Source organism: Miniopterus natalensis, chromosome 4 (genome assembly GCF_054644295.1).
Source record: "Miniopterus natalensis isolate mMinNat1 chromosome 4, mMinNat1.hap1, whole genome shotgun sequence".
NCBI lineage: Eukaryota > Metazoa > Chordata > Mammalia > Chiroptera > Miniopteridae > Miniopterus > Miniopterus natalensis.
The window spans coordinates 30,399,628-30,425,027 of NC_142084.1; the positions used below are offsets into that span (position 1 = coordinate 30,399,628).

Consider the following 25,400-nt stretch of genomic DNA (forward strand, 5'->3'; position numbering starts at 1 on the left):
TTTTGATGTACTGGACGATGCCTGATGAACTGAGCCACACCCACCAGGCCAGAAAAGCAGTTCCTCTTGCCTGAGAATGCAGCCACCTAAAGAGTCCTGTTTTCTAAGACAATCATATACATTAATGGCTCTAGTATAAGAAAATTTCATTAAGCATTTATAAAGTTGCGGTATTGAACAAGATAAAAAGTGATTACATTAAATCCTGTGTTTATTTAGTAATTGAATATTTTAATATCCTAAGATAAAGCAAATTTACAGTATCTGTTGCCTTTAGGCAATTACAATTTTAATGTCAAAATTCTGAAGACCTTTTCCCAAAAATAATTTAATTATGAAATTTTTAAGAATTGAAAGTTTGTATTAAAAGCCTTTAAAAGATAATTCACATGTGTTTTATTTTAAATAGATTCCAATTTATTGTGCCTAAAGAATGGAACAGCAAATATAGACCCGTATGCATTCATCTTGCTGGAACAGGAGATCATGTAAGACTTTATTATAACTTCTAATCCCTAACTTGTCAACGTCCTCTTCTTAACAGATGTGGCTATTATATTCCTTAAGTATGTCATCTTTTCTTTCCTTAGCATTACTGGAGACGACGAACACTGATGGCTCGTCCTATGATTAAAGAAGCCCGAATGGCTTCTTTGTTGTTAGAAAACCCTTATTATATCCTTTTGTGATACCTAGAAATCTTTTCTCTTATTTACTTATAGATTTAGTTATCAAAAGGAATGATAGATAGTGGCCAGCTTTTCTAAATCAGTTAAATTTAGTCATCAGTTCAAAAAATACTTAAGCAAGAATGAAATTAAAAATTACTTCATGCCTTTTAAAAACTAAAGGACTGTGCTTCTATTATATAATTTAGATAAATGGTACTTCTGTTTCCTGTGAGACTTATTTTATGCTGCATTTTAATATTAATAAGTCAAATGTTTGTTATTAAGGAAACCCTCATGTTTTAAATGCAGAGTATCAGTTGAGGTTTAGAACAGTTCTTAACTTAATTTTCAAGATGACGTCAGACTATACCCAGAAGAAGAAACGAAACTGATGCACACATATAAAGAAATGCTCAACGTTGCTGGTAATAAGAGAAATGTAAAGTTAAAGCAACAATTAACAAAGATTTTAAAAACAAAACACAGTGCTCATGAGGCTGATGTGAAATGGGCACTCTCATTACTGATGGCTGAATATCAGCTCAATCCCTTGGGAAAGCATTTTTACCATAATTGCATCAAGAGCCTTAAACTTCACATCCCTTGACAGAGTGATTTTCATTCTGGGATATTTATTCTAAGGATAAAATACTAAGAAAAGATAAAGTGGTAGAAAAGAGAAAAGATATCCGTATAACTTTATTTACAATAGTAAAATATTAGAAATCATTTGAATGTTCAACAATAGCAACATGATTGAGAAGACTGTGGTTCATAATATTGGAATATTATGCAATTATTCTGTAATGTTTATTGCTCTACTACTTACTACCTGATGACCTTAGACCCAGTGCCTGGTAAATAATGTGTTCAGTAAATTTTAAGTTATTAAAAAGTTTACAGCAGTGTATGTAAGTGTTTATAATATAAAAATAGAATATAAAACTATGGTAAAATATAGATATACAAGAAAACTAAAAACAGAATATTTAAGACTGTACAAAAGAAAAACTAATGGAAAAAATACACCAAGATATTAATATATTGTCTATAGCTAAAGTAATTTTTTTCTAATAAGCTTTTTGTATTTTCTAGGTTTTCTAAAAATTTTTTATTGATTTTAGAGGGGGTTGGGGAGGGAAGAGGCCTCCGAGAGAGAGAGAGAACGAAGCATTGATTTGTTGTTCCACTTACTTATTCATTCATTGCTTGGTTCTTGTATGTCCTCTGACCGGAAATGGAACCTTCAACCTTGGCATATTGGGACAACACCCTAACCAACTAAGCTACCTGGCCGGGGCTTTTAGGTTTTCTATAATAAGTATATAAATGAAAAAAAACAATAAACTTAAATTGAAGATTACACAACCCAATGAATATACTAAAAACATTGAATTGTACACTTCAAATGTATAAATTGTTTAGCCCTGGCTGGTGTTGCTCAGTTGGTTGGAGAATCTTCCCATGCACAGAAGGTCTCTGGTTTGCTTCCGATCAGGGCACATACCTAGGTTGCGAGTTTGCATATAGGAAGCAACCCGTCGATGTATCTCTCACATCAGTGTCTCTCTCATTTCTTCCCTCTCTAAAATCAATAAAAGTTCTTTTTAAAAAATTACTAAACAAAATAAAATAAAGCTCTTTATAAAAAGAAAACAATTAATTTGAAAAACCCGAGGATTTCTAAACAGCATATCTGAAATAACCAGAAAATGGATATTTCAGTACTAAATTATCTTCAACTTTATCTATTTTAAGTTAATGTGTTTTGATACACAGAGTATATTTAATTATTTTAAAACTTTCTCTTTGACCTACATTCTTAAATGGCTGCAGGAAACCCAAGGACCAAATGTAAGTATACGCCACCTTTGTTTTTGCAGTCCTTATACTAAATTTTCAGCAATATTAAAAATTTTGGTAGTCTTTGGTTAACCATTTCTAAGTTTAATCTCCAGGTGTTATTGCAGGGGAATTCTGTTATAAAACCATAGTAGAAATGTTAACTTAAATTTTTAGTTTAAGCTTTTTGCATTTTAAATGTCTGATAAAGAGATAAATATTTTAATAGGCTGACTGAAGATATGTTTTATTTGTAAAACTTTAACTGAAGAAACGATAAAACATTTTCCTTTTTAAAAGGAAAAGTACATTTACTTTGTGAAATTAAACACTATATTCTTTTTATTCTTGCAATGCATAATATAGGTAATCTGAAGATAAGCTTTCTCTTCCTGGTCTTTTAAAATGATCAACTTTGAGGGCAATTTTTTTTGTATTTTCATAATCTATATTGTGTTAATTTTGATTCATTCAAGAAATATTTGATCCTAGACACTGGGAAGACAGCAACAAAAAGACAAGGTCCTTATTTTCATGGAGTTTATATTCTAGTATGGGAGAGAGATAAAAATAAATAATTTCAGATACTTATCAATACCACAAAGAAAACAAAGTAAGGCGGTGGGATAAAGAGTAATAGATTGTGCATGCAGGATAGAGCAGTATTAGGTATGAGGACATGATGTAATGAGAAGGACCCAGTGGGGTGAAGACCTGGAGGAAAATCAGCCTCAGAGAAGGCAGAGTAAATGAAAAGCCCAATGCAAGCACCAGGTGGGAAAGTAGTGCACTATGAGATCTGAAAGGAACGCAAGGACCCGATTAGGAAGAGCCGTGATTAGAATTTTACTATAAGTGCAGTGGGAAACCTCTGGAGTATTCTAAGCACAGGAGTGATCTTATTTATGCTTTCAAATGCTTATTTTAGTTTAGAGTAGCAGCAGAGAAATCAAATAGGAAGTTATTACAATATACTAGAAAAAGTAAAGAAAGCAACTTTAAGGTGGTGGCAGTGGAGATGCAAAAAAGGTGTGATGGATTTGAGATATAATTTAGAAGTTGAAATTATAAGACTGATAAATTAGATATTGTGGGTAGGAAATCAAAAGTTCTGACTTGTACATATTTGTGATGTCTGTTGGACTTGCAAGTGGAGAAGTCAAGTAGGGAGTTGGAAAGTGGTGGAAAGGTAAGTTTAGAAGTACATGTCTATGTGGTCATGATATAAAAGAGGTCTTGAAAGTGGGGTGTGGTGGACACAAACCTATATCCTATGATTAGATAATTAGATTTAGAGTAAACTTTGTGAAATCTTGTGAAAAATTAAGTCCAGGCTAAATAGTTCAAGAATTCTTACTTTGGAACTAGAACTAGGTGTGTCATTTTCACCCTCTCTGTAGGTGTTTAAAAAACAAAGAGAGTTCGAGTTATACTGAGGAGGCAGAAAAATTGTTTAATAGAAACACTCTTGACTTTGGCTTCATACATACATAGGTTGGAATTGTAACTTGCCATTTACTAATTGTATGACCTTGGCCTAAGTATCAATCAGTCACTTCATTTATAAAGTGGGAAAACTATGTAATTTCTCCAGTGCAGAATTGTTGTGAGAATGTTTATAAAATACCCTGTCACATATTATGTTCCCAGGAAATATAATAGTACTCCAATATATTTCATTTTTCTCAAATAATTCATTATAAGAAAGAAATGGCTTACAATTTAAATAATTATAAAAAAAATCTCTCTCTTTTAAAATATCTTAACCCTATTTTCATCAAAAGTGGTTAAATAATTTGAGACTGGGTTTATAGTTATAGATAATCATTGTCCCAGAACCTTACATCAGTAACTTCTGTATAAAAGAGCAAACTGAGATGGACCTGAGAATTCAAACTTCCATACCAGGTAAAAAGAAATAATCAAGGAAATTCTATAATCATAAGTAGAAAATTAGAATGAGAATAGAAAACAAATATAAGGATGAATGGGTTCTTTTATGATGAAGCATGAGTATGACCTATTTTGTCATAGGATAGCATAGTTTCCATAAAGAGAAGTTCTGCCTTATGGACTTGGAGCTCTGCGAGGATGTGGTAGGACAGTGGGCATAAGCTGCTGGGGAACAGAATTCTGTCTTTAACAACTTGGGATTCCTGTGGCACCTGGTTCTCTGCATGTAATTATTCTACATAGACATATAATGAAAAACCATTGATAAAGTGAATTTTTGTACACTTTCACAAGGTTTCATCTAGTAGCCAACTATGTGGCAATGCTTTTAAATGAATTAAGTTTTGAAAAATAGATTCTAACCTGGTCACTTTAGTAATAAAATAATAAATGTTTTTTATTGCTATGTTAAAAGTGGTTCAGGAATCTAAAAAGATGTATTTAAGTAAGTACTTCTTATAAGGAAATGTCCTTTGATGTAAAATCAGTTTCTAAAAATAAAAAGTTCAAGTTGAATTGTTCTTTATTTAAATTAATCAAAACATGTTTATGAGAAATTATTTTTCCAGTATTTTATTATATTTATAAATTGTGTATTTTGTGGAAACAAGCAACATACTTAAAATTTTGGTAATATGTGAACCTAGTATTAGGTTAAACTCTTTTACATTACTTTTTTAAATATGTTATGCCTTTAAGTTCTGTTGTAATAAGTTCTTTCTAAGGGGGGACAACTATAAATTTCTTTTTCCTTGTATCAGTTGTGGTAATTTAATTAAAAATTGGAAGTATAGAAGTATTTTCCCTAAGTATTTTAAGTTTTTCAAAGTATCATTGAATAAATAAGATACTCTTTTTTGAACTTCAAAATAGTTAAATAGTTGAAATTCAATAAAGATTATATGCTATAGAGCATATATAACTTTTAAAAAATAAGTTTTAGGTGATTAATATGTAGAACTATATTAGCAGCACTGATTACATTGATTCAGTCCATTGTTTTACTTAGCTACTGGTCCTTTAAAAGAAAAACAGGAACTCTGCCTGCCTGTTGTAAATTTTCACATATTAAAATGTAAATACATAAAAAAATAATTTTCTTTTTTGTTTTGTGAGGCTAGAAGGTCCAGCTTAAAAAACGTGTCTGACCTATTTGTGATGGGAGGAGCTCTTGTTTTAGAATCTGCAGCTCTCTTGCACTGGCTAGAGAGGGAGGGTTATGGACCTCTAGGAATGACCGGAATATCCATGGGAGGACACGTAAGCCTTTCATTTCAACTGGTATTTACTTGTGATTGTGTTTGTAAAATCTAGGGAATCTAGTTCTTTTAAAAATGTACTTTATGTTTAGAATTAACTTTAGTTTTGGTGAAAGAAGAAACAGATTCTAAACTTTTGTTCCAATTATAAAGTAATGATATATGTGTTTTTTTTGTATGATTTATGTAGACACTGATTGTACTTACTCCACAATTATATCTCAGGTATTGGATTTGATATTTTATTAAAAGTTGATTATGAAACTTAACTCAAGTTTCAAGTTAAAATGCCGTATCTTACCTATCTTACCTTTCTCTTCTAGAGTGTACTAAAATGGCCTCCTACTTGGTTTCCCTGTCTGTATTCTTTTCTCTTAACCTTTTTCTTAATAGTTTTTCTCCACGCCCTAGTGATCTTCCTCAATCTGATCTCTGCTCTGTCCTGCCTAAAACCTGCCAAAGACTTGCTGTTGCACTGGCTGTAACTATGCCAGGTGCTGGCATCCCTCTGGTGCCCTTCCAGGCCCTTCCACCTAGCTGAATAACAGCTAGCTTTTCTGATTCCAATTTAAAGCTTGCTTCCTATGAAAAGCGCTCCTGACTCCTAGCCTTACTCCAGACTATACTTCATCTCCTGTTAGTACTTATTTCACTGTACTTAACTTAGCCATCTGTTTGCTCCATGAAGCAGAAGATTCAGTGAGGGCCAGGAATATGCTCTGATTCACTACCTGGACTTATTAGTCACTCAGTACATTAGAAAATTATCATTTGTAAGTTACTTGATTTATAAAATTAAGTTCAAAAACTTAAATTCAAAGCAGTTACCAAAGAGTGAAGCTGATAAAATTACTTCAAGAACTTATCATACTCAAAACAGCAACTACCAGGCAGTGAAACTGAAGGGTGGAAAAGGGTTTGGTTTCCTGCCTCGTGGTGTTTCTGTTGCTGTGACCTAGGTTGGGGCCTTATAATTTCACCTGGACCGCTGCTCTTATCTGGTTTCCTACCTTAGCCTTCATCCTCTCATCCGTCCTGTAAACCACTATCATTTTAGCTTCCTCGAATCACTTCTTTGACGCCACTCCTTTGCACAGGCCTCTTTATCAATTCCCCATTATGTACAGAACAAAGGAACTTCTAATCGATCCTGATCAATCTTTCCAGCCCTACCTATGCCCCAACCCCCACGAACCCCACTGGCCACATGTGCACTATTGACCAGTCAAGCTGAAGTACAGGGTGGGTCAAAAGTAGGTTTACAGTTGTACTCCAAACAGAGTTTATTCTTGTATTATTGTTAACTGTTGTATCGTTTGCTATACAAACAACTGTAAACCTGCCTTTGCTCCGCCTTGTATATTGCCTGCTCCCTACCACACAGACTCTGTGCTTTCTCACTATCTTGCCTTTGATCCTACTGTCTTCTTTATATGGAAGACAAGACCCCATCTTTTCCCTAAGAGACAGCCATTTCATGAAGCCTCCTCCTATTCCTCTAGTCAAAAATAACTCTTCCCCTCTCTAGGCATACACATTACATTATTTTATATCACTTATATATTCTGTTTTGTAGTTTACCAAATTCTTGGCATCTTTCAGTCAACCTCAAGGGTCTGAGATTTTATAGTTGTGATTTTGCTGTACCTGAGCGAGTCATTTAGGCAATGAGCGTGCATAGCCTGATGCACAGTATCTACATCTCAGCACGTGTGCTCTGTATTTACCAGTAGAAGTAGCTATGAAAGGTCTTGAGGTTACTTAAAATTTTCTAATATACTTTATTGCTTTCAAAGGGGGAAATTATATGTTGTAGTTGAATTTATGACTTTAGAAGTTTGAAAAGGTTGCTAGACATCCTCGTGAGTATTTAGAGACTTGTGTTCATGTCTTATCTCACCAACCGCTACACAAAGTGCTTGTTAATATTAAATATTTTTTATTTTAATGAGTAGAAAGTTTAAACAGAAGCTCTCTAACTGAGTATGTTAACATATTACAGATGGCTTCCTTAGCGGTATCCAACTGGCCTAAGCCCATGCCATTGATTCCATGTCTGTCTTGGTCCACAGCATCTGGGGTCTTCACTACGGTAATTTAATTGCAATTAATTTTTAGATCATTATATATGCTTACATGTAATTGTTTTGGGGGCTCCCTAAACCACCCCCAGGTTTGGTGATTCACTAGAAGGAATCACAGGACTCAGCATGTTGTTATACTCATGACTAAGACTCATCAGAGCAAAAGGGTACAATACAGAATTAGCAAAGGGAAAAGGCATATTGGGGAAAGTCCAGAGGACATCAGGCACAAGCTTTCAGTGGATTCTCACAGGTTGTGTTGGATTCCTCCAGCAGTGTCACAGTATTTGTAAAGTGTTGTCCATCATTTCAGCTCGCTTGAGCCCAGAAATCCAGGGTTTTTATCAGCTCAGTCATTTAGGCACCCTCTGCCTAGCATATACCAAAATACCAGAAGGAAAGCAGGTGTTCAGCAGAAACTACATTGTTTGTACAAGTAGTTTAGGCACAGAGACCTGCTTTGTCATTTAGGAAGTTTTATATCAGGGTAAAGAACTGTTTACTAGTCAAGTTCCCAACCTCTAGTCAAGGACCAACTCTATAAGCAAGCTAAAGATAGGAAACCTCAAGCTTGCTATATTATCTCTTTTCTATACAGTAATAATAATACAATTTTTGGACAAAATAAATGGTGATTTGATCTTAATTTAGTTTGTTATTTCAGGGTGTGCTGAGTAAATCGATTAATTGGAGGGAGCTGGAAAAGCAGTATTATACACAGACAGTTTATGAGGAAGAAATTATTCACATGCTTGAATATTGTGGGGTAAGTTTTTTATTTCTTCATAATGTTAGGGGAATGTTGATTGTGTTTAATGATTCAAATTTTTAAAAAGTGGCAAATTTTGGGACCCTAGTTGGGTAGCTCAGTTGGTTAGAGCATCTCCTGATACTCCAAGGTTTTGGGTTCAGTCCCCAGTCAGGGCGTATACAAGAATCAACCAATAAATGCATGAATAAGTGGAACAACAAATCAGTGTTCTTCTCTCTCTCTCTCTCTCTCTCTCTCTCTCTCTCTCTCTCCCTTCCTTACTCTCTCTAAAATAAATTTTTAAAAAAAGAATTGCAATTTTTTAAAAAAGTACTATTTTCTACTTTTAAGAATTCTTTATTTTAAAATAAAATACAGATACAGAAAATCATGCAAAGCAAATATATGTCTTAGTACATTTATTAAATAGCAAACACATTTGTAATAGGTCAAGAATAGAACTTGATGCTTAGCCTGTTTGGCTTAGTGATTAGAGTGTTGGCCCTCAGATTGAAGGGTCACAGGTTCCATTCCAGCCAAAGGCACGAACCTTGGTTGCAGGCTTGATCCCTCGCCCTGGTCGGGGTGCATGCGGGAGGCAACAGATTGATGTGTCTCCCTCACATTGATGTTTCCCTCCCTCCCTCCCTCCCTCCCTCTCTTTCCCCATCTCCCTTCCACTCTCTCTGAAAAGCAATGGAAAAAATATTCTTGAGTAAAGATTAAAAAAAAAAGAGAATAGAACTTGACTACCCAGCTCAAAACTTGACCACCCAACCCAAGAACCACTCTCATGTGTCTTAATCAAAAGGCCCTCCTCCTCTACTATTATCATTATCCTGATTTTTATAGTAATTACTTGCTTATTTCTTTAAAATAATTTTATTGTCCAAGTGTACATCCCTAGACACTACATTTCTTTTATTTTTTATTTTATTTTTATTATTTTTGGTGACAGAGAGTGAGTGATGGAGATAGAGCACTAAATGAAGAGAGACAAGGGGAAAAGGGAGACAAGGGGGAAAGGGGTAGATATTACAGTTCTTTTATTTGATGTTTAAGTGTCTTTTAATCTATATGTTCCCTTACATCCCTTTCCTTTTCCCTTAAAATTTTTCTGTTGAAAAACTTGAGCTATTTATCCGTAGAGTTTCTCACAGTCTGGATTTTTGATTGCATTCTCATGGTACAGTTTAGCATGTTCCTCCATGCTCTATATTGCTGCCTGCAAATTGGCAACTAGGTCTAGAGGCTTGATTAAACTCAGTTTTCATTTCTTTGGAAAGAGTATGGGAAGCAAACAGTATCTTATTCACTCTTTTTGTGGAGTAAGCTTCCACTGATGCTTTTTTTTTAAGTTATTGATTTTTTTTAGAGAGAAATATTGATTTGTTGTTCCACTTATTTATGCATTTAGTGGTTGATTCTTGTATGTACTCTGACCAGGGATTGAACCCGCTACCTTAGCGTATCAGGATGACTGTCTAACCAAATGAATTATCCGGCCAGGCACTCCATTGATGCTTTAATGCCTGTGTCAGTTAATTTGAGGGTTGCAAAATGCTGATATCCTAATTCTGTCATTGCTTTTTCGTTTTTCAGTTTGAGTACTTTTGTAAAAAGGTACTTTGTCATCTATTATTTGGTTACCTATTATTAGTTCAGTTCATATAGGAAAAGCAGGATAAATGCTTGGTTCTTTCCCTTAATTTGCCAGTTTTCAGGATCATGAATTGGTTCCCTATTACTCTCCTAAGGTAACCAGTTCTTCCCATGAATTTTTTTTCTTTTCATGAATTTTAAAATTTTGCACTATTACTTTGAAAATTACTGGGAATCTCAAAAAATCTCAGAAAGAAAAGGAATCATTCTACTATCAATGTGGATTTTTATTTATAATTACATCACTTATAAACCTCACTCTTATAAAGTAGGTCTACCTTGCATAACCTCAAAGGGGTAGTTAATTACTTGCCTAACAACTTGGTTATAAAGTAGCTCTACTGCTAGTTAGTTCCTTGTGATCCACTACATATGTGATCAGAAAGATACCTATATTTGAGAGCTTGTGAGAAAACTTAACATGCATTTAAGGGAGGTTCATAAGTTTTGGTCATGTGAAATGGCTGTGTATTCTTACCCAGCACTTCTTTTTCTGTGCCTCTGACTTGGTGGTTGTATACAAGAATCTTTTTGTTTATTAGAGCTAGTTCAGAGTAATGAATAGTCAAGAAATATCAAGATGGCTTGCTCCTTTTTTTGTTTTAAAAATTGCATTTTCCTGCCCTAGCCGGTTTAGTTCAGTGATTAGAGTGTCAGCCTCCAGACTGAAGGGTCCCCGGTTCGATTCCGACCAAGGGCATGTACCTCACTCGGTTGCACGCTCGGTCCTGGTTGGGGCATGTGCAAGAGGCAACCAATTGATGCCTTTCTCTCACATTGATCTCCCCCCCCCCCCCCCCCCGTTCTCTCTGAAAAGCAATGGAAAAAATATCCTCAGGTGAGGATTAAAAATAATTAAAAGAATAAAATATATAAAATAAAAATTGCATTTTCCTGCCTGACCGGGTAGTTCAGTTGGTTGGAGCATCATCCTGATTAGCCAAGGTTGTGCATTCGATCCCCGGTCAGGGAATTAAAAAAGGAAAGCAAGCCCTGGCTGGGTGGCTCAGTTGGTTGGGGCATCTTCCTGTCCACCAAAAGGTGGTTGGTTCCATTTCCTGGTCAGGATACATGCTTAGTTTGCAGGTTCAGTCCCAGTTGGGCAGATCAGTGTTTCTCCCTCACATCAGTGTTTCTCTCTCCCCCTCTTCCTTCCTCTCTCTCTAAAAATCATATCCTCTGGTGAGGATTAAAAAATCAAAATTGTGTTTCCCTATCAAAAGAAGTTAAATTTGTTTGTGTACTACTCTGAGTAATTCTAGGATGCTTTGATCTTACATTTCCTAATATTACTAAACTTCATCTCCCCTTTTATACTTCTGTGGTCTGGATGGCTTTAATGATTTGTTCTGTTAATCAGTTTGTTGGGTTTTCTTTCTTTCCTTCAACCAAGTTTTCAAGATAGATTGTATAGCCAATAGTTCAAGCGTAAAAAAGTATAAAAAGATTTATAGTCAAACAGTTACTACCCTTGTTCCCAATTTGCCTAGGTTCAATCTCCCTCAACAAATAACCTACTATATTATTGCTTAATATTTGAAGGAATTTTTCAAACCAATAGAAATACGAAGTTTTTCTCTTCCCTTTGTTTATGGACTATACACAAATGTTTCTTTTTTTTTACTGCAGCATAATAGTCTGTTACAGGGATGGATGTACCATAATTTATTAACCAGTACCCTGTTAGTGGGCATCTTATGCTGTTCCTTATCTTTCACTATTAAAAAACAATACTGCAATGAAAAACTTTGTACAAACATCATTCCGCAAGTGTAAATTCCTAGAAATGTTGCTGAGTTAAAGGGTATACCCATTTGTAATGTTGTTAGATTTTGTCTAATTCTAGTTGTGTCAATTTACACTACCAGCAGGAACATGTGTGTCTTTTTCCCCATAAGTTCACAAATTCAGTGTGTTATCAAACATACAGGGGTGTTTGTGAACCTGATAGTGAAAATTGGTATAGTTTTTGTTTAATTTACTTAACTTTTAGTGAAATTGAACGTGTTTATAAGTTTAAGAGCAATTTCTATTTTATTTTCTGTTACCTTACATGCATATCCTTTGCTCATGTTTTCTATTGCGATTTTGGGCTTTCTCTTCACTCTGGCTCTTATTAAAACAGTAAGCTCTTTGTCATATAAGTTGCAAATATATTTTCCCAAGCTATCATTCTTTTATCTTTTGACTTTGCTTTTAGTATTTGACAAAGTTTACTTTTATTTAAATTATGTTATATTTATAGGTCTTTAAACTTAGTCCATAGTTTTGAAATTTTACTAGGCAATATTTATTCCTTGATAATTTTTAATTCTCATTAGTTTACCCTGAGAAAGAGATTTGGAGTGGCTGTTGTATTACTGCCAGGATACACTCATAAGACTTTTGGAAGTTTTAGCAGATCATGGATTTCCAAACTTTGGCAATAAAAACATGAGACAGACTAAATTATACCCAAACATTTAGCAATAATATATAAATCTGTCTTAGTCCTAAGTTAAATTTTGACATCTCTGTTCTCTTTTTTTTAAATTGTGGTAAGATATACACAACATAAAATGTACCATTTTAACCATTTCTGAATGTACTGTTCATGGTATTAAGTACATTCATGTTGTTTTGCCATCATCACCTCCTCCAGCACCACCATCCAATCGCAGAACTTTCCATCTTCCTAAACTGAAATGCTGAACCTATTAAACATTAACTCTCCTTCCTCCTTCCCGCCCTGGCAACCACCATTCTATTTTCTTTCTCTATGAATTTGACCACTATGGGTTCCTCATAAACGTGGAGTCATACAATATTTGTCCTTTTGTGCCTGGTTTATTCATTTAGCATAATGTTTTCAAAGTTCACTCATATTTTAGCGTGTCAGAGTTTCATTAATAATCCGTTGTATGCATAAAACATTCTGTGTTCCCATTTATTTGTTGATGGACATTTGTGATTTCTCTTCGTTTTGACAAGGTTGTTAAATAAAATCCTATTTTATGTTAAATGTTTTATTTCAGACAGATTCTTTCAAGATGGGACAAGAGTTTGTGAAATGCTTCCCTAACAGTGCAGACAGTCTGGTTCCTAGAACTTTAAATTTAGATATGACGGACCCAGTTGTGTCCTCAAAACCTGCTGAGTGCCATAAATCTAGTAAAACATTTTTAAGTGCCACATCAGAAGGACTACTGCTGCAAGATACTTCTAAGATGGAGTGCTTCAATCAAACACTTTCAACCAACAAAAGTTATACAAGTTGTAATCCTCAGTCATACCACCTACTCAGTAAAGAACAAAGAGGAAAGAATCTTCAGAAAGAATCTTTGCTGTTTATGAAAGGAGTCATGGATGAATGTACTCATGTAGCAAATTTCTCAGGTAAGAGTTTTTATATGAAATTGAGAGTATCTGATGATGTATTAATTTGTGAAATATTTTAAAGTATGCTTTATAAGTTTTGTATTTTCCAAAAGTATATTTATTGGCTCTAGAATGTGTTTAGCAAGATAGGCTGGTTATTTAAATGTATTTTATCCATGAATATCTAAGATCATCTTATATTTCATTAAAAACTTTGGCTTTTGTACCTTATTTGGAATATTCATTTCACTGTATTAGAGATGAATATTATATTATGGTATATTATAGTTGATTTTTAACTTATTCAAAAGAGTTCCAGTTTGACAAGTGTTTCGCTGACTGTATTGTATGATGCATTTTATTTTCTAATACAATTAATAGTATGTATAAAAATCTTAGAGATTTTTAAAAAGTGTATGTGTTGCATTTTTTTAAAATCCTGTACCTAGTTCCAGTTGACCCAAGCCTCATTATAGTGGTTCAAGCCAAAGAAGATGCCTATATTCCACGAACAGGAGTTCGAAGTCTACAAGAAATCTGGCCTGGTTGTGAAATCCGGTATCTAGAAGGGGGTCATATTAGTGCTTATCTTTTTAAACAAGGACTCTTCAGGTAAGATGATTGGTCTAAACAGGTGTCTATTGTTTGTTTTTGGATTTTCTTTTTACTAAACAAATATAAAACATTGGGTGTTTTTATTGTCTGTTTCAGTCCTCTTATTTCCTCCCTGCTTCCCTCGGTTCTCACGTGTGGTACTCTTTCCTTTCTCGCCCTCTTCTTTTTCTTCTAGAGAACCAGGAAGTAACGTATGACAGGCATGCTTTATTATGTGGCTTTACCCTCTTCAGATGTCAATGTCCAAGTATTTTAGGGAATAGGGAGGAACACTAGGGTTCATAAAACTTACTTAGGTTTTTCATTACACACTCATGTCCTTCTCTCAGAATGGCTGAGTATCTGCGGGATAATCTAGCAGTGGTTTTCAGTAGCAAGTGAATATCGAACCTTAAAATGAGAAGAGAAATATTGGTTTTAATATTAGTAACTTTTATGACTGCAGTGTTTCTTAGAGCTTTTAAAGTCTTGTCTGCTATAACTCGTTTTTTGGTATCCTTCGTTATTTCTGTTTTTATTCAAATGTGATGGTAAAAGGTATCATTAGAATCTATCACTAGTGGTTAAATTAGTTCACATAAAGTCAGTATAATGTGTTCCAAAATTTCCAACTATATAGCTGTATAATAGAATAGTTGAGTGTGGTATATGTTTGAGCTTTTTTTTCTTTTTCTTTTTTCCCCCCATCACCATTTGTCCCTTCTATGCCCTCTTCCACCTCCACCCCCTTAACCTCACCCTGAAATCACCACACTGTTGCCCATGTCCATGAGTTCTTTTTTAAGTCTGTAATGTCCTGAAGCATATAATAAACCTTTCTTTTTATTGTATGATCTTTTAAAAAATATTTATTTGGCATTTGAGTCCCAGTTAGTTGGTTAAGTGAGCAGACTACCTACTCAATGTGACTTTCTGGCATAACAAAAACTAAAACAAAAAACAAACAAAAATTGTGAGTACTTAGGGTTGCTAAGGTTGCTCAAGTAGAGTCTAAAGTCCTGTTATATTTGTGAATCAGAGAACCCACATGCTTGCTTTAGTAAATCAGTGTCAAATTTCTTTTTCTCTTTTATGTATCTAAGTGGGAGGGTGGCTGAGAGGCATTAAGAAAGATATAATAGTAAGCTGTAAAAACTCAAAAGTGCTCATTTAAAGGCTTCATTTGAGAAATAGATGTTAGCTGTTACCATGTGCCAAGTACTAGAGCAATTGCTTCATATACTATTAACCCCTTTACACAGAAATACGGTGGGCAAAAGAGTACACAACTTGCTCTGGAGTTACTATTTGGCCTCCCTAAACCCCACCAGTCACTTCAAAACCTAACAAAGTTTAGATGACACTGGAATAGAATTTTTAAAAGTTCATTCTTTTCACTCACCAGATATAACACAAGGCACTCCTTTATGTGCTTTTATATTTTGTGTTATTATTTAGGATTGATAGTACGAGTGAATAAAAGACTATTCAAATGATTAAAAAGACATGCATACATTTCCTAACTCTCCTCATACCATGTACACAAGCCCAGGTGGCAACCTTAGGCATCAGGAAGTAAAAGAAATTCATTGTAGCAGAGCATGTACCAGGACTAACTCTGGGGGGAAAACTGTTCAGTGGACAAACATGTCAGGACCCTCTCTCTCTCTCACCTGCAGTCAACAAAATCTCTTTATGTGCCAACATGCAAATATTCTTTGTTTCCCTTCTCATTGTTACATTTTACAAGGGACAAAGTTCTGAGACAAATACAAGTGTGATGGAATTCTAAGTCTTCACAACATATTGGAAGTCATAATCTATTAGCAGGTTGCTAGTTTTAATATCTTTTTAAGAATATGGGGAAATACTTTGCTAAACAAGTAGGATTCAGAATTAATATGATCTCATAGTTATTATTTAAACTGGGTCAAAATATAGATGTATGGATTTAAAACAAAAATGCCTATAGGAAATACATTATAACATTACAGTAGGTACCTTAGAGTGATGGGATTTATTACTTTTTTCCCTCTCTATATTTTTTGTTTTTTCTGAATATTCTACAATAAAAATGTAAACTCTCACAATATGAAGAAAAACAAAATGAGCTTTAAGAATAATATCTTTTAAACCTGGACCAGATCAATTAGACTCTTTCCAATTAAAATTTTTTTTAATTTACCTTTATTGTTAAAAGTATTACAGATGTGCCCCCCCATTGATCCTTTCCAATTAAATATTAAAATATGTAATAAAATTAATATAGGAAACTATGGCTTTTGATTTTAAGTTCAGTTGCTAGGAACATGTTTTTTTAATAAACAAAAAGTGTATCATAATCTATGAAATAAATACTATATTCTGAAAAGTTATGTAGCCAGTTAATATTCATCAAGTGACAAAATAAAAAGAAACCAGTTCCTTTTCCTTTTATCATTTTATTATACATATATGTATACATATATATTATATAAATCCTAAGGCACAAAAAAGTTGCTTCACAGAAAAAAATGGTGCTTCTGAACACATCATCAGTTGGATATACATTTGAGGTTCTCCAGTAGTGGTGAAGTTAATGGATCCAAGCACCCACCTTCAGGTACGGCCTCTTTCACAGCTCTTTGGGGAGGAGGTCAGGTTGCAAGCCAAAGGTAATTTTGGAAATAACTTATAGTAAAAGCACTGTATATTCCCCTTTTTTGCTAATTACTTGTAGTTTTTCATTTTTAATTTTAGACGAGCCATCTATGATGCATTTGAACGCTTTCTGCATAAATATGCTAACTAATTGGATCACTGTATGTAACCAGTGTGCCATCATGTTTCTTACAAAAGGAGTTTCATCTTTGATGATGTGAAAAACAAGCAGACAGCACTATATAATTGCTATCAATTTAGTCTGGAATTCAGTGTTACAAATCAGTCAACTATAATCTTTAAGTGCGTTTGAATAACTTTAAACCAATATTTGGATGAAGTGATGTTGAAGCAGTTTGTTATTGTTTGTGGGAATCCCATATACTCTATATAGTCTATTATTTCTAATTATGAAAACTTTAAAATTTTAATTTATGATTTATTTAAAATATATTCATAGAAACCGTATTGGTTTTTATAGAACTGCTAAATCAAAGTTTGTAATACATCAGCTTGTATTGTATACCTTTATATGATATTTCTACTATTGATTTGCTTTCAGAAACATGTTTATTTCTTTTATGGATTTATAGTGAATTTACCATCTTATTTTCGCCTTTAATTTTCTGCTATGGAAACTTATGATGTGCAAAAATCACTGTTAACTTTGAATTCTAAAATTGTGTCTTAACATTTTCTTATATATATATCTACCATGTGTTTGCAAAACATCTAACTTCACTTTAGGCCAAGTACGTAACAGCTTTGACTTAATTTAAAAAATTAATGGCCATAGTGAAATCGCTCTGTCCTAAATAAACTTTATTTTTCAGAAAAGATGTAACTACTAACTTTTTTAAATTGGAAGATTACATGGCTAGATTTGGTGCTTTCTTTTTATGATAAACTTCTCAAGCTGAGAGCTAAAATATTCTCAAAAAGTAGAAACTATTTTTGGGTATTGTGTCAAGGCTTAGAATAAATGTATCTGAGTTTTACTTATTTGAAATCTGTTGTCTGTAGATTATATTTAAATATGTATCCTAGTCTAGTAAGGATATTTGAATTATACTGTGCCTTTGTAGCCTTTTTAAACAAGACTTTCTCACTCTAATGCCTCCATCATTTCAATTTTTTAAAACTATTTAGAAATTATTAATGTAAAGTCATTGATGGCATAGAGTTGTAAATTTTGTAAGACTGCTTTGACATAAAGCAACATGATAGCCATTTCAGCTGTAGCAATTTTACATGTTCAGCGTAAAACCTTTACTTTTAACCAAAAGTATAAAAATCTAAAGTTCTTCAATAATATACCCATTAAAGTAAAAGTTATTTTCAACTGAATCATAATTTCTTTTGTGTACTGTGAGGTAATATGATTGAATGCTTTCTGAATAATGGCATTAGTAAAACCAATACTGTATTCTCATATAAGTATTTCTTACTAAGCAATAATGTACTACGTTGTGTGACTTTCTATTGGTAAGAGAATGAAATTTTATTTCATTTTAACTTGACTCCTGGGCATAACTAAATTTTCCCAAATAAATGTGAAAGAAGGTATTTTAAAAATTTCATCTCCTAACCAAATATTTTATATCACTGGGGGAGCACTTGAGATCTTGCTTCCCAGCATGTCAAAAATTCACACACACACAAAAATATATATCCATGAAGCTACCTAAACTGATTGATTCAAAGTCAAAATACCTTTTCTTTCTTAAAACTTTTATCCATTCTCCCCCAATATAGTGACTTAAGATTCACATATATATATATATAAAATGTATGTATTACATACACACACACACACACACACACACACAAAGCAGTGCTGCGTGCCATTTTGAGGACTGGGTACATAAACTGCCAGAAATTCATTTAGGCCAGAGTTGCAAACTGGCAGTTGATATAGGCCAGCTTAGCCCATAGTTGCTTTATCCAGTGTGCTTAATATTTCAAACTATGAAATGTGTTCAGTTTGCCACAATCTGCTGGTCTAGCCTTATATTAGACCATGTCACTACTTTGTTTCCTACTTAGCCCTAAAGACATCTGAGTTTGAGACCCCTGATTTAGATTTGTGGTTAGAAAAAGATTCTGAATTTCATGATTTCATAAAGTTGTAATTAGTATTAAATAATTTTAGCATATGCAGCTTAGATTGTTTCTTATAAATGTGATTTTTTAATGTGGTGCTTTCTCTTGTAAAGAATACTGAATTGTTAACACTGTAACTGAAATTTTAATCATTTCCAAATATTTTATACTTCACAATAAAAGCTTATTTGAATATTCATGTTCAAGAGGTATTATTCTAAATATAAAAAATGTGCCACATTTGACTAATGTAGCCAAACTTGAAGTAAGTATGTATTCCTCTTAAGTTGTATTATGACCCAAACAAGGTAAGGTGTAAGTAAGGGTAAGGGAGGGGCCCTTGCCAAGTAGCACAGTTGGTTAGGGCATCTTCCAGATACGCCAAGGTTGCAGGTTTGATCCCCCAATCAGAGCACATACAAGAATCAACCAATGAATGCATAAATAAGTGGAACACAAATTGATTCTCTTCTCTCTCTCTCTCCCTTCCTCTCTATAAACTCAACTAATAAAAAATATATAAAAATAAGCTAGGACCCTAGCTGATTTGGCTTGATTAGAGCATCAACCCAGTTGACTGAAGGTTTCCAGGTTTGATTCTGGCCAAGGGCACGTACCTTGGTTGCAGGCTCTATTCCCAGCCCCGGTTGGGGTGCGTTCGGGAGGCAACCAATTGATGTGTCTCTCTCACACAGATGTTTCTTTCTTCCTCTTTCCCGCCCCCTTCCACTCTTTCTGAAAAGCAATGGAAAAAATATCCTCAGGTGAGCATTAGAAGAAGAAAAAAGGTTCCAGCAGAACTGTATTCGGTATCTACAACAAGAGCCAAATCTCCCCAAAATATTTGTGATCCCAGGGAAACCAGCATTCTGACAGACCATTGTCTGTTGTATGACTCACTACTGGATATGATTACATTTATACTAGTAAACATACTATAAACAATTAAAATCTAGAGATAAGAATTTAACTATAGGATGCATTTGGACTGGGAATGGGGGTCCTGGATAGAGGCTGCTATAGAAACTGGCATTGGATATAAAAGGAAAGATTATAGCAGATGAGACAAAGGGAAAAGAGGTACATTTTGCAGTAGATAACCTAATTCTAGGAATAGTCATATAGGCAGAATCCCAGGAAACCAATGATTGAAGGATTTTGAGACAGTTTTAATTAGAAAATGTTGACCCAAAAGAACCAATAGGGTGTAGAATTTGTCTAAGAAAACATCCAAACCTGTAGAGAATTTTTATGAGTTTACTTGAGCCAAACTGACAACATACCCATTGGAGTAAGATCTCAAATGCTCCCGGAGTAACAGTTCTGCAGCTTCTTTTATGCATTTGAAATTAAGGAGGGAAGGAAGATTACATGGTGGTAGGTAAAAACCAGGCAGGGATTGGATTACAGGATAGTTAGCAAGATTATGTGCTCTACTGAGGGTTAATACCCACTTCCAGAGGTACTAGTGGTGTTTCAAAGGTGTGTTAATCCCCATGCACCAGAACAAAGGACAGGGCTGGCTTAAAACCTTTTACTAAGGAAGTTATAGTCCTGGGGTTTGACTGCCCACCATGACCTGCCCAGTTAGGAATTTATGGTTAGGTGGCCTTGTGAGGTTACTTTGCAAAGAACCCCCTTTTGTCCACATTGTAAAAGAGAAGAGTCTAAGTGTGCCAGGAAAGGCAGTTTTGAATATCCTAGCTATTATTGGTAGGGAGTTCTTAGGCAAGACACTTATATTTGAGAGTTCCTACTTCTGTTAAACTGACCCATTTAAACCAACCTACAAGGAGAGACCTACCTATCTACGAACAGCAATCTGGTAGAAAGGTAGCCTAGATTTGTTTTGAAACTATGTTTGCACAGCAAGCAGTATTTTTTTGTTTTGTCTTTTTTACCTATTTATATAATATAGATAAGTGAAAAAAGAACAAAATGCTTTTACTCTCACTTTTCTAAATTTGAATATGTCAGTGTTTTTATTGAAGGGAAAGTACATGAAAAGCCTTTCAGACACACATTAGCATTGACCCTGCCTAAGTTAGAGATAATTTTAAGTATTTAGTATTTATCCAAGCATTTAGCTCATGTTTATTATGATAAACAAGGCCCAAGACACTTTGATTTGGAGGTAACGGTGGTTCAGTATAGCCTGTTGAAAACTGGTCTCTTTGAAAGACATTATTTTATAGGAAGGTAAAAATCTCTGGGTTCAGTTTTATCTCTTCCTTGAACTGTAGGACTTTGAAACAGACTATATCTAATGCATTCTTAGAAATCTCTCCAGCATAAAGTACACCTACTTGCTCATTGGGTTCTTGCCAGCCTGAAACTAAATTGCACTGGTAATAAAAACAAAGATCTTGATGTTCTTGTGAAACTTTACTTTATTGAGACACCAGGGGGAGGGGAAAAAGGAGTGGGTTCAATCATCTGATGATATATTAGCATACTCTAAACAGGAAAAACAAGATTCATTTGAATGTCAAGTTTGTATAAGGTAATTAGGTGTTTCATAACTTCCGAGGGCCTAAAGAACTATGTTCCCCACTCCCTTTTTTTTTTTTTAATTGATTTTAGAGAGAGGAAGGGAGAGGGAGAGACAAATATCAACGTGAAAGAGAAACATGGATCGGTTGCTTCACATACACACCCCGATCCACCTGGGATCAAACCCAAAACCTGGGTATGTGCCTTGACTGGGAACCTGTGACCTTTCAGTGCACAGGATGACACTCCAACCAACTGAGCCACACCAGCCAGGGCCTAGCTCCCTGTTTTGAAAAGACAACTCTATACCTATGCTCTAGATTCCAGTTTTCCATTACCAAAAAAAAATAAAATAAAATTATGGCTTCAGGTTCACAATCTTTAATTGGTCATTCTCTTTGAGTTCTTTTTTTGTTTTGTGGTGTTAATCCTCATTAGAGGATATTTTTTTCCACTGATTTTTAGAAAGAGTGGAAGGGAGGGAGGGAAGGGGTTAGGGAGAGAGACAGAGAAAGAAACATCAATGTGAGAGACATGGATTGGTCGCCTCCCCCACGCGCCCAACCGGAGTGGGATCCTGCAACTCAGGTGTGTGCCCTTGACCCGGAATCCAACCTGCTACCCCTTGGTCCGTGGTCCGACGCTCTACCCACTGAGCAAAACCGGCAAGACTCTTCATTCTTTTTTGATATTCCAGTCTTTTTTTTTTTTTTTAAACAAGTAGGAAGAAATAGATTTTAAAATGTATTTATTATTATTTTAAGACACAGAGAGACGGGAGGGAGAGGGAGAGAGACATTGATTTGTTGTTCCACTTACTCATACATTCATTGGTTGATTCCTGCATGTGCCCTGACCAGTGATCAGACCTGCAATCTTGGCATATCAGGATGACACTCCAACCATCTGAGGTACCCAGCCAGGGCCTTGACGTTCCAGTCTTGAGATCATTTTCCTGGTGGTCAGGGGCTGTGAACATTCATTAAAATTTTTTTTTTTAATATATCTTTATTGATTTCAGAGAGAGGAAAGGAGAAGGAGAGAGATAGGAACATCAATGACAACAGAGTCATTGATCGGCTGCCTCCTGCACCGCCCCCGACTGGGGATCGAGCCTGCAACCAGGCATGTGCACTGACTGGGAATCAAACCCCGATCGCCTGGATCCTAGGTTGACACTCAACTGCTGAGCCATGCCCGGCCGGGCCATTTAAAGCTTTTGAAAGGATACAATGCATCAGAGAAATTATGATAACCCTAAGCAGCGTAATTCCCAATGTTTAGAATGTACTTCAGAGCCATAGTCCTCAAGACCCAAACCAATCAAAGTCAAAGACCCCAGTAAAAGAGTTACCTTTTTAAGTCAAGTGGCTTGCTTAGTAATCTGGAGTTTCAGCTTCTTTAGAAGTGTTAATTTAAGTGCAGCAGAATGTACTGGCCGCAGCTCAGACACCTCCTTGCTCAGCTAAAAGATAATCAAGGTCTATCCTATTATCAAGAACAACTTTGGCCAGAGTCTAAGGATCAATATCTTCAATAGTTAAGAAGGGATTCCTGATCATAGCCTCATTTACATTTATACCTAACTAGAGAACTAGGGCTCTGCCAAAGGAAGCCGATTCTGAATCGTGAATGCTTCCTGGTAGGTCCTTTGTAACTCAAGATGTAAATCCAGAAGAGTTGACTCATGAGTGCCCTAGTTCCTTTGTGAAGTTAGGGGCATTGCCTGGTTATGTGCCAACCATCTGGGTATTAACAGATGCAAGGAGAATAATAATCGCCACAGATAAAGATAAATGCTGTATGGGCACAAACCACTTGCACCAAGGAGGCACTGTTACTAGTCATTCACAGGGCAAGTTGTTACATTTGCCCATTGAAGCCAGAGGTCAGGTTTTTAGCACATTTGCTGTCTCTTACCCTGAAACAAAAAGTTGTTCTAAATTCTAGAGGTTACCACCCTTAGTAATGGCCTGGAGATACTTACTGGTGATGGTGTTATCTTTCTAGGCCAATGTCAGAGTAAAGAAGAGAAGAGTTTCATGTTGAGCTAAAGTAGGAAGTCTTGAGCCAGCATCTTATGTGGAAGTAGTCTACACTGATGTCAGCGACTTCTCTTCCTTGTCAATTTGACATGAAGGTGTCCAGGGTCTGCACAGGATCAGGTGTCAGGGAAGTCTTCAGTTGTAAATATGCACGCAAAGTTCAAAGCCCTGTAGTCTGGCTGCCATCTTGGGTAGTGAGAAAGACCTGATATAGTCCCTTCCAAGGAAACTCAAGGGCAGTCTTTTTATTTTTTATTGATTTTAGAGACAGAGGAAGGGAAAGAGAGAGAAAGATACCTCAATTTGTTGTTCCACTTATTTATGCATTCATTGGTCGATTCTTGTACATGCACTGACAGGGATCAAATGGCCAGGGCCTTAACTATGAATCTTAGTTTGACCTTTGACCAAGGGGTGAAGGATACCTGGGGAGTTTTATGTTAAAAGGTAACCACCTAATACTCTCTTCAGAGTGGAAAGGCAGTTTAGAAGGAGAATTAGTAAAATGTGACTACTCAGGTGAAAAAGAATGAGGGAGCAGTAGGAGTCACGTTTATCCTATTGTCTTCTATTTTAGGTACCTCATATCTTTAATTTCATTAGCATTTTCTAATGAGTCTTTTCATGAAGCTATACTGGAATCCTGAGGCCTTTTGCGTACCAATTAAAGCAGGCATCCTTTTCTGTTTGTTCAACTCTGGATCCCTTGCTCAAGTGCACTTCTTAAATGAGCCTTCTTGTTTAATTGGGACATTCCCATAATGACCATCGTGATTCTAGGGTTTTAGTAAAATTTTGCCATCTTTCCAGATATATGCAGCTTCTGGCATTATACTATAGTTTACTTAAACATAAAACAAGCAAGTGTGCTGGAAAGTGGCACACTTTGGATATAAAGAATCTCATCTCTTTAGGCCTCTGGGTTTCCTGGAGCCAAACAAACATATACGAGGGCCTATCATGGGAATCTTCTTGAAGTGAAAATGCTCTAACAACCTTTACATGCCCAACAAGTGCCCACCAGTGTTTGCAGCTTTTTTTTTTCTTCAAGATTCTCATTAGAAACTGACCTTTATTTAAAAGAAAATTTTATTCCCCTGATGCCTCCCATCGGACCATATCTGATCCCGAAATCAGTCCGGTTTACAAGTTGGACACAATCCAACTCCAGCTGGTAACCACCACCAATTCTCAACATTGAAGACTCTGTAATAGCCTTTATCTACACAAAACAAAACAAACTTGAACATTAACAAACCAGCAGTAACCAAAGAAATGTTACTATGGGTGGGCCAATAGAAGGCTGTACACACTACCAGCAATTTCCAATGTGGACTAAACCATCAGACTCCAGTGAGTAGGGACTGTAGACTGGAACTGGGGAAAGGACTAAACCACCAAACCCCACAGAATGGGGTCTAGAGACAGAGACTGAGGCTGACGGAAAGGGATTCCAAACAACTGGAGAATTGTGGACTGAACCAAAGGCATAAAGACTTGTGTTCTTGGTAAAACTGTATACCAGCTCAAGCTTAACTGCTAATCTGTGGATTGGACAGCCAATTAGAGCAGGAGCTCCATGAAAACAGAGCAGGAGTTCAGAACACCAAAGGCCCTCAGGAACAGCCAGAAAGACAGAATTCAAAAAAGTGCTCAGGTACCACACCTGTGTTTCTCGTCCCCAAATGCCATCAGAACTTCCCTTCAAATCCCACCACTGCGGTCACCAAATCTGTTAACAGAAATTCAACCAAGCAAATTTAAAGATCTAATTGGACTGAAAAATGATAGCAGGGGTCTTTAGAGAACAGATTACCTCACTAGTGTGGGTGAACCAGACTGGCTTAAGGTCATATTCCTAGAAGAGGCTGAAAACTGCAATTAAGTTTTGGTTTGTTGTGGGGTGGAGGGTGGAACAAGCGATACCACCTTGTTTCTTTTTAACA

General features: G+C 35.4%; 1 protein-coding gene across 3 annotated transcripts in view; it reads left to right on the top strand.

Moving 5' to 3' along the window:
• ABHD18 (abhydrolase domain containing 18) overlaps positions 1 to 19,115 on the top strand; it is a 40,177-nt gene extending 21,062 nt beyond the window's left edge. Inside the window, exons 5-13 of one of the 3 annotated variants that reach the window (XM_087816478.1) lie at positions 410 to 488; positions 591 to 675; positions 2,498 to 2,525; positions 5,588 to 5,726; positions 7,728 to 7,817; positions 8,474 to 8,575; positions 13,237 to 13,597; positions 14,029 to 14,191; positions 16,913 to 19,115. In XM_087816478.1, coding sequence (XP_087672604.1) covers positions 410 to 488; positions 591 to 675; positions 2,498 to 2,525; positions 5,588 to 5,726; positions 7,728 to 7,817; positions 8,474 to 8,575; positions 13,237 to 13,597; positions 14,029 to 14,191; positions 16,913 to 16,964 — 1,099 coding nt within the window. In that variant the 3' untranslated portion in view covers positions 16,965 to 19,115. The other 2 variants (XM_016203333.2, XM_016203332.2) reach the window with 2 other exon arrangements.
• The last annotated feature ends 6,285 nt before the right edge of the window (positions 19,116 to 25,400 follow it).